This window comes from Emydura macquarii, unplaced genomic scaffold, assembly GCF_026122565.2.
Source record: "Emydura macquarii macquarii isolate MOO-44397 ecotype Brisbane River unplaced genomic scaffold, CSIRO-AGI_Emac_v2 contig_204, whole genome shotgun sequence".
Lineage (NCBI taxonomy): Eukaryota > Metazoa > Chordata > Testudines > Chelidae > Emydura > Emydura macquarii.
The window spans coordinates 5,133-14,482 of NW_027130341.1; the positions used below are offsets into that span (position 1 = coordinate 5,133).

Consider the following 9,350-nt stretch of genomic DNA (forward strand, 5'->3'; position numbering starts at 1 on the left):
GGGAGGGACTGCATCCCCTTCCCCCCACACTCTGGGAAGGGGGGATGAGCCTAACTGAGCCTGGCAATTGATGCTGCTGCCCGGCCTGATGCTGCCCGGCCCCTTGGCTGGGGGCAGCCTGAATCCCTGGGGCAATGCTCAGAGCTGATGGCAGCTACGTGCTGGGGTTGGCCTTCATGGTGCTGGGGTTTGCTCATCTACCCGTCTGGGTGAGTCTCCTCAGGGCCCCGTGGGAGCAGCCCTGGGGCCTGGCTGAGTCCCTGGGGCTCTGCTCACCACACTGGCGGTGCTTCCCCTTCAGAACGAATCAACCTGGCTCATTGACCCAGAGCCCCCAGCTGTGCCGGAGCGCCGCTGAGCAGAGAGCCTCGGTTCTGGAATCTCCTTCCAAGGAAGGTGTAAAAATTGGAGCTGGAACCTGAGTCCCTCTCCTCTCTCTCCCCTTTCCCTTCTCTCTCTCCTCCTTCCCAGCTCAGCCCATGGTGAGCCCCTCATGAAATCAGGGTCCTGGAAGTCCATCCCCACCTGTTGGAGCTCCAGGTGAAGTGTCTGCAGGGATCGTCAATTCCTCTCTAGCTGCAAGCACTTCCCTTTGAGAAATCTGAAGACCAAACACGGACTGGAAAGCATCCTGGGAATCAAAGAACCCCTGACCCTGAATGTTGAGTTACTTACCTGCCAAGTGGAGCTTACTCAGCTGCGGGGCCCCACTGGGAAAAAAGATGTAATAAACTGGGACAGATCCTGAGTGCAGGGGCATAGCTCTGCCCCTCTTACACACTCAGGTGCTCTGATTATTTTCCCAGCCCCACCCCTCAGGGCAGAGGGCAGGGACATCATGCAGAGGCTGGCCTCTCAGAACCTCCCGATGCTCTTGTTTTCACAGTGCGCAGGATGACTCTGCCAGGGGCTTAAAATTAAGAGATGCTGGCTAGATCAGGGGCTGCGTGCTGGGGTTGGCCTTCATGGTGCTGAGTTTGCTCATCTACCTGGGCAATAAGAAAGGTGAAAGGCTCAGGGATGCGGCGACAATTAGATGGGCCCCCAGTGGGGCCAACTGGAGGATTTCACTAGAATTGTGATTCATCACACAATTTACTTTACTTCCCCTTCAGGCACGAATCAAGTTTTCCAGTGACTGAGGAACTTTTGCCCTCTCAGCCCACGTCCAGGAAGTGCAGGGCTAATTCCAGCTTTTGGCTTCCAAGAAAGCTGAGTCAGATCACTCATTGCTGATCATCTTCCGAGCGGGTGTGGCCCTGCTGCGATTCCTCCCCTCACTGACTCAGTATGGCCAACTTCAAGAGAGCAAAAATCATGAGTTGCAATGAAAGCAGGCCCAAAAAATCATGAGATTTTTAAAAGATTATATTGTCCAGGCAAACTCTTGATGTTTGAACTCTCCTGGATAAGGTGATTTTGTCCCCTGTTGGAGGAGTTCTCACCCCCACATCTGCCCATCTACTGCCCAGCAATTAATTCTGTCCTCCAGTCCCCATCAGTTCTGTCCCCACCCAACCCCCCTCAATTTGGCCCCCTCTCAGTTCAGTCCCCATCGTCATCACCCCATCAGCTCAGCTCTCCTACCCCATCGCATCCACTGCCCTCAGTTCAACCTCCCAGCGCTCACCCCATCTGCTCAGAACCCCCATCAATACACCCCTCCCACCCCATCAGCCCCCACCCTCCTCACTTCAGCCCCCTGGCAGCCTCTGGGCCACAGTTCAGCCTTCCCAACCTCAGCTCTGCTCCTCTTAGTGTTCTTCACCCTCCCCAGGCCTGGGGGGCTGCAGTGGGGTCCCCTCTCCCACTTCCCAGGCTGGCAGGACAGCCCCAAGACTGGGTGAAGCGGTGGGACTTCAAGATGTGGCATCGCAGAGGTTGTAGTAGAGGCAGGTGGCAGCAGAGAAAGCGACGGCGCAGCGGCTAACAGTGGCGGCGGAGCAAACCACAGCGCGGCGGCGGCAGTGGGCAGAGACACGCAGAGTGAACGGCGGCAGCAGCGAGCCAGTTGCCGAGGCGCTGACAGCAGCAGTGGAGGCCTCACTCGACGCCCTTCCTTCCACCCCCACACCGGGGCGGGAGGTGAACTCACGTGAATGCACCTCCGAACTCTGGGTCTTGGCTGGCCAAGGACTGCGGCTGTGCGTGGGGCGCAGCGGAGGGGGCAGCGTGTCAGAGGAACATTGGTTTGTCAGACTTTCCCAGCACAAGGTGAGGAACTGAGGCAAAGGACACGGCCCGATGTACTCTGGGGTGGGCGTTTTGTACAGGGCCGTCTGCTTATGAATCGTGGTTGTGGCGTTTTACCAGATTCATTCCGGGTTCCTTTCCCCTTTTTATTACAAGTTTTCTGTGCTCTACACAGCTCAGTGTCTGCGAGAGGGGAAGCATTGCCTCTTAGAGGTGCCCGGGGCTGGTGGTTAATTTTCCCAGATTACTGGGTGGGGCTCGAGCCAGTTCAGTGCTGTTTTGTTAAGGGGAACCCCAAGATGTTGAACCCAGACCTTGTGGTTGCCGACTCCACCTGGCAGAAAGGTTCCCTTTGTACAGCAAGGCCATGCAATGAAAGGCTGCAGAGCCTCCACCGCAGGGCCTGGCCGGGATAGTCGGGCAGTTACCACGTCAGACTGGAGTCAGGGCACCTGGGTTCTGTTTCCAGCCCTGCTGCAGTTTCACAGTGTGACCTTGGGCACGTCACGTCACCTCTCTGTTTCCTTCTCTCTGGAAGAGGGGTTAATGGTAGTTGCTTGCTTGGCTGGCGTGGTGACTGTCAGCGCACACCAGAAACCATGTACGGAAATGGTGAGAAACCACAGTCTGCACAGCCCCGGTGCTAACAAGTGACCTTGTGGAAATAAACCAGCGTGTGGGTGTGCGCTCCTGGTGTCGCTCAGAATAGCACAAGCAGGGAACACGCTGGTGTGTCACAGGAGGGTCATTTGTGTGTTGCCTCAGAGCTCAGAACAACACGATCCTCCTGCTGCAGAAGCAGACAAACCCCAGCACCAGCACTGCAGGGCACAGGTGGTGTAACAACCACTGGTAAAACGGTGTGAAATCCAAGACACTCACCTCGCTGCGCTCTCGGGGGCTGGGCGGCTGCTCCCCTCCATCTCCTGCTGTCTCACTATGCAGGGACCGGCTGTGCCTGCTCCAGGATGGAGATACTGCGATGGCGTGTGGCATCCTCCAGCAGGACATATGGGGTCTGTCTGTGGCTGTGACTGCCCGGCCCCTTCCCGCTATCACCCGGCACAGTGGGGGTGACTTGACGGGGGGTCACCCCATAGGACTGCGCCCTCTGCTGTGGGCAGCAATCGCTCTGGGCTGGAGGGGATAGGGGACCCTGTGGGGGGCAGAGCCCAACCCCTAGATCTGCCCTGATCCTGGCAATGGGGTTTAGAGAAGGGCCAAGTGGGAGAAACGAAGCAGGGGGCTCCCCCTGCACAGTGAGGTCCCCCCACCCCCAGAGCAGCCACCCCCCAAGTTTGGGGTGCGATGCCAGGGCAGAGGGTGCTGCTGTGGGCAGAGCCCCTTGGTGGGGTGAGGAGCAGGACGCTGGCCATGGGCTCGAGCCCTAGGTACCTGCCTGGTTTGCCAATGCACGAATCTGGCCCTGCGTGGGGCGCTCTCCCCAGGCAGTCAGGGCTGGCCCGATGCCCCAGGGCAGTACTAGGGGACCCTGCTACAGTGAGCAGGGTGGGGCTCTGGAGGGGTCACTGTGCCCAGCAAGTCAGGGCTGGCTCCGATGCCCCCGTGCACACACACTGAGCCTGGCACAGGGCCTGGTTCTGATCTTGCTGCCGGGGATCCCCCTCCCGCGCTGGCTCCGCTCCCTGACTCACTCTGCCCTCATTGGCTCGGCGCTGGCAGCTGCGGGCACAGAGCTGGGCAGAGACAAAGAGAAGTTGGCGGAGGGACGTGAGCCCTGGGGAGGAGGAACCGAGAGCGTGTGGGCGACCCCAGACCCCTCGTCCCGCTGCCCTGACGCCTGCCAGAGCCCGGATCCCCCTTCTCCTGCCAGGATGCTGGTCCTTCTGCTGCTCCTCCCCTGGGCATGGGGGGCCCTGGCTGGTAAGCGGGGACCCCCTTTCCCTTTTTGCTACTGGGCTGGGGATGGTCTAATCCTAGGGACAGGGTGGGGCGGCTCCATGCTGGGCTAGTGACCCTTGCTGGGGTGCAGCAGGAGGGGGGAGGCGGGTTAGGGCTCAGCAGGCAGACGGTGCAGTCAGGGAGCGTTAACAAGACTGAGACTCGTTAATCTCTCTCGCCACCCGCTTTGTCCTTCACTTGTTTCCTCTCCTCTTCCTGCAGCCTCCCCTCCTCTCCCCCCAGAGTCGCTCGCCTTCCGGCTGCTCCAAACCACCGTCTTCCACAACGCCAGCTCCACGGACATGCAGGGAATAGCCCTGATGGGCGACCTGGAGACCCACTCCCTGGATTACAGCACCAGCAAGATCCGCTTCCTCCAGCCCTGGGCCGAGCAGGGCCTGAGCCCAAAGCAGTGGCAGGACCTGGAGACAATGATCCGTCACCACATGTCCAAGTTCAACCTTCTTATGAACAAAGTAGCTAAGGATGCAGGAGAGCGCTGTGAGTATGGGGCGGGCTGAGGGGGTCCCTCCCCACACCCAGCAGGAAGCTGACACACACTCACAGCAGCAACTCAGTGTGTCCTGACAGCCAGTCCTTGGCCCTTAGGCTGAATGGGGCTGGTGCCCCGTAGAGGGAAAAGGCCCCGTTTCCTCTTCTCCACCCCACTGAGCCAGTCCCCAGCTCTGGGACCTGATTTAAGCCTGTGCCCTCTAGAAGGGAAAGGCCCCGTGTCCCGTTCCCTGACCATAGGCTCCTGATCTTTAGAACCATGGGCCCTACCAAAGGCCTTTGTTGAAGGAGGGGGAAGGGTGCTCACGGTGCCACCTGCTCTGCCTGGAAGTTGAAAACTGACACCTCTGGGGAGCATGAAACCCCAGCACAAGAATTGGAAGCAGGAAATGCAGAGCTAAGATAATGCCTCCCCCACCCTCACAGCCAGCTCTGCCCCAGGGGATGGGACAGACCCCAGCACTCCTCTTCCCAGCTCCTCAGCCCAGTGTCTGCGCTGGGTGTCTGATGCTGGAGTACCTAAAAGGAGATCCTTGGGGGAGACTTTCTCTCAGGAACCCCTTAACCAACTGTCCCCACATTTGCACCACAAAGTCTGCCCTGCACCTTGCCGTGCCATAGCGAGTTTCAAGGCAATCTGCCTGTGCGTGTGCGTTTCACTACAGAGTGAACGCCGGCCCTGTGATCACAGCTCACAGCCACCGGAAGCTCTTGGCGACAGGGCTTGGATGGGTGCTCCTCGGAGTCAGGTGACAGCCTGTCCTGCGGGATGAGTGTGTGACTCGGTGTGTCACGCCCTGAGGAGCTGCTGAGGAAATAATCGCTTGCAGAGGTGTGAACGGCCTGTGGCAGAGGTGCGTGCCGCTGCCCGGCTTACCGCTCCACAGACCCACGGCCCAGTGACTTTTGTAACATGGGGAAGCCAAACTTTTCCTTGCTACCGTTGCGGAGCTGAACTGAGGGGAGCCCAGTGAGATAAGCTGATAGAGGCTCAGGGCCACTGTTTTCTCTAGAGCATCACAAATAACATGCAAAAAAAGTAAACATTTAAAAGGCAGGTTATTCGGAACAGGGAGGTCTGTATCTCACGAATCCTGTGACTAAGTGACCCCAAATTTGAGCCACAATCTCTGCCTCAGGCCCCGATGTAGCGGAGTGATTTTTAAGCCGATATGAATATGTGAGTGGACCTCAGAGCACTTTGAAAAATCAGCTTTAAACAGAAACTGCCGCTTACCCTTAACTCTACCGAAGGCCGCCCCACAATCCCGCTGCCATCTTGTGGCCAAATGTCTTCATTGCACCTAAGATTATGTCTTATGCCTCCTCCTCCCTCCCCAGTCTCTCTATTTCTACCCCACACTCCTGTCCCCCAGTCACCTGCGGATGGCCCGTCTTCATCCCCCTGCCCTTCCTCTTCCAGACCCCTTTGTTACCCAATTCTCCATTGGCTGTGAGCTCCACCCCAATGGCACCTCGAGGCAATTCTGTGATGCCGGGATAAACGGCGAGGACTTCATCAGCTTCAATGTGGACGCAGGCGCTTGGGTCGCTCGGAGGGGGACAAGCTTGCGCTCAGCATCCGGGATATTAATAACTCTGACAAGAGCACGAGCACCACGGTTCAGTTCCTCCTGAGAACGACTTGTGTCAACGAGATTAAGAGCTTTGACGAGCACGCGAAAAAGTCTCTGGACAGGCAAGGTGAGGCTGGACACCATTCTCTGCTCGCGGAGATGCAGCCACCTCTGGGATGGGATACAGGGGATGTTTATACAGAGATTCCTGGCCTGGTGTACAAATGCAGCTATATCTGGGGTGGAGCACAGTAGCTATTTCATAGCTGCACTGCACAGCAGTTTAGGACAGGAAGGGAAGTGGGGTCCTCTCACCGGCTAGTAACTGCAGGGGGAAGAATTGGGGTCTCCCCAAAAAAACTGGGACAACGCCTGACCCGAGGAATGAAGCTGGGCTTTGCTAGTGAGGCCCTGAGGCTCAGACTGAGTCGTCCCCTCACCTCTGCTCCGTCTCTCTCCTTCCCCGGTCTCAGAGCGGCCGGTTGCCGTGGTGTTTGCACAAGCGCCTCCCCCAGCTGGGACCCCCGCGCTGTTACTGCTGGTTTGCCGGGTCACTGGTTTCTACCCTCGGCCCGTCCGCGTGGCCTGGCTGCAGGACGGGGAGGAGGTGGCGCCAGGCTGGCGGCTGAACTCCACCAAGATCCTGCCCAACGCCGACCTGACCTACCAGCTGCGCAGCTCCCTGGCCGTGGAGCCGGGCGACGGGCACAGCTACGCCTGCCGGGTGGATCACAGCAGCCTGGGGGGCCAGAGCCTGCTGATCAGGAGAGAGCTCACTTCAAGAAACTAAAAAGAAGGAGTCCACCTATGCCACGCTAAACAATACTATACCATTATCAGAACAGTAAAGGAGAAAATATAAGGGTACATCCCCACAGGCCCCACCCGCCCCCTCTGCCTCCCTGCGCTCTAGTCCCACTGCCTGGATCCAGCCCCGTCCTGTTCAGGAAATTGGAGGCTCTGCACCAGCAGGGGGACAGGAAGATCCTGGGACTGGAGAGTGTGACCTTCAGGCCATGCAGGAAAGGAAGCTGCGGTGGGAAGGAGGTAGGGGTGGGGTGATGCCAGCTGGATGAAGGTCAGGGAATCAAGTGCCGGGCAGGTTTAACCAGAAGGGAGAGAAGAAATCAAAGAATAAAAGAGGAAAACATCCAGTAAAACCAGTGTAAAGAGAGAAGCCTGGAGAAAGTGGAAGGAAAGTCAAAGGAAGAGTGAAAGCAAAACTGTCCCAAGAAGGGAAATGCTTCTGGGCGGGCAGCAAGAGAGGAAGGGATAAACTCAGGGGAGAGATCTGGGAACCTGAGGTGAATTATGATCCATAACAGGGAATGGAGAAGGGTTAGGAAGACTGAGAAATAAACAGATGGAAAACGAGTGCGAGAGAAAACGATGTGTAAAGCTAGATGAAATGAAAGCAAAGGGAAAAGGAGATCTATAAAATGTTTCTGAAAGTGAGAGACTGTAACATTAATTCCACCCCATAGTTCATGGGCAGTATTTCCACTTAAGTGCTTTTCAGAACAACACTTCTTCAGATTTGTGGATGTTTTTACTCTGTTCTGGTTATGAAGGTTCCCTCTTAGCTTCTTTTAAGCCAGACGTTTACTTAAGGTGAATAAAGAAGAAGAATGTTTTACATGTTTCATTTCCCAGCTGTGATTTTTGAAGGCAGACAGGGTTTGACACAACCAATTTAGGGCAAAATAAATCCCAACCCCAGTGAGGAGATCTGTATATGTCATTGTGATGATAGCAACATATTACAATAAGAGCCAGGCTCCCAGTGCATGTGCTTTATATAAACATGCCCAGCAGGAATTTTTTTGCTGGTTGGGTCACTTTCCTTCTCAGCTTCCAAACCTGCCAGTGTTTCACACCAGTCGTCCAACTGTGAGATACATGTTCACAGTCTGGAACGCCAGGATTTTATGGCACAGAGCCCCACAGTTAACAGATTATAAAAATGTTAACTACCCTATGATTTAAACTATTTAAAAAAAACCCTAAAATATATATCAAGTCAAACCACTTAATACTCACTCCCACAGCAATGGGGATTGTAGTAGGGCTTCTCCGGTCCCCAGCACACGTCCCCACCTCTTGAACTTTAGGAGGAATTGCCATTGTTTTTGAGGCCAAATGCCAGAGGGGGACTCGTCACATGCTTTGCCAGCAGGCACAAATGCTTACTGGACAGATTAGAATATTAGAGAGCACGACTCTCGTGTTCTCTTCCTGGCTGCATTGTGCAGTGGTGGGTGGTGACAGATAACCAGGTCGTATCTATTGTATGTATTCATCCCAAAGGCAGTAGAAATGAGTGGCTAGTGCCTGAGCATTCCATATTGGAGACCTGGATTCTCTTCCCAGTTCCACCTGAAGTGACCTTGTGCAGTCTCTCAATTACCTCGTCAACTGGGGAAGAAAGCGTCTAATATTTCTCTGCTTTCTGGGGTTGGGAGGTGGGGTTTTATGAATGATAAGTATTGTGATCAGGGGTATCAATGGCCAGAGCCCACAAAAGGGTACCTTTTACCAGGGCCCCAGAGGCCCTGGGGCCCGGCCCAAACTGCAACCCCCATTTCAGAATTCAAACTTTTTTCAGGGCTCATGAAATTGTACATATGGGATGAGGGATTGTGGCATGTCTGTCGGAGGGGAGCCATGTAACAAGTTTGTATGGGCCCGAAAAAATTATGCTTGGGCCCTGTCAATGACTATGACAGGCAGAGATTGCTGCTTACCAGAAGCTGGGATTGAGTAAGAGTCGATGGATGACATGATGATTGCCTGTTCTGTTCATTCCCTCTGAAGCACCTGGCATTATACTGGGCTAGATGGACCATTGGTCTGACCAAGTATGGCCGTTCTTAGGAATATTTTCATCTGCTGGCACTGACACTTCTATTTTAGCTGGACTGTGGCTGTTTCTTTAAGAGAAGATTCATCTGCCCACATCACCAGGGTTGAAATGATCCCAACTTCGCAGTTCCTCTGGGTGATGCCGCACACAAACAAAAGGGCCCTAGTGGTACATTTTTAACAAAGCCTCCAGCCCTGCAGTGTTACCAGTGAGCTGGCTCCAGCTCAGCAAACAGTCACAGTGCGAGTCAGAGCGAGTGCGATTCAGTTGAGAGGAAACACCCAGTTGCTGCTTTAGGCGGG

The 9,350-nt window shown here is 55.5% G+C and overlaps 1 protein-coding gene and 1 long non-coding RNA gene across 2 annotated transcripts; both read left to right on the forward strand.

Annotated features, from left to right (window-relative positions):
* Window positions 1–1,380: 1,380 nt before the first annotated feature.
* On the forward strand, window positions 1,381–3,364 carry LOC137151318 (uncharacterized). The gene is made up of 2 exons (XR_010919252.1): window positions 1,381–1,413; window positions 1,759–3,364. It is a non-coding gene; the product is annotated as an uncharacterized lncRNA (long non-coding RNA).
* A 430-nt stretch (window positions 3,365–3,794) lies between these two features.
* On the forward strand, window positions 3,795–6,975 carry LOC137151305 (antigen-presenting glycoprotein CD1d-like). The gene is given in 5 exon segments (XM_067545670.1): window positions 3,795–4,077; window positions 4,318–4,596; window positions 6,032–6,166; window positions 6,169–6,312; window positions 6,659–6,975. Coding segments are annotated over 5 exon segments (924 nt in total). The 5' UTR covers window positions 3,795–4,028.
* The last annotated feature ends 2,375 nt before the right edge of the window (window positions 6,976–9,350 follow it).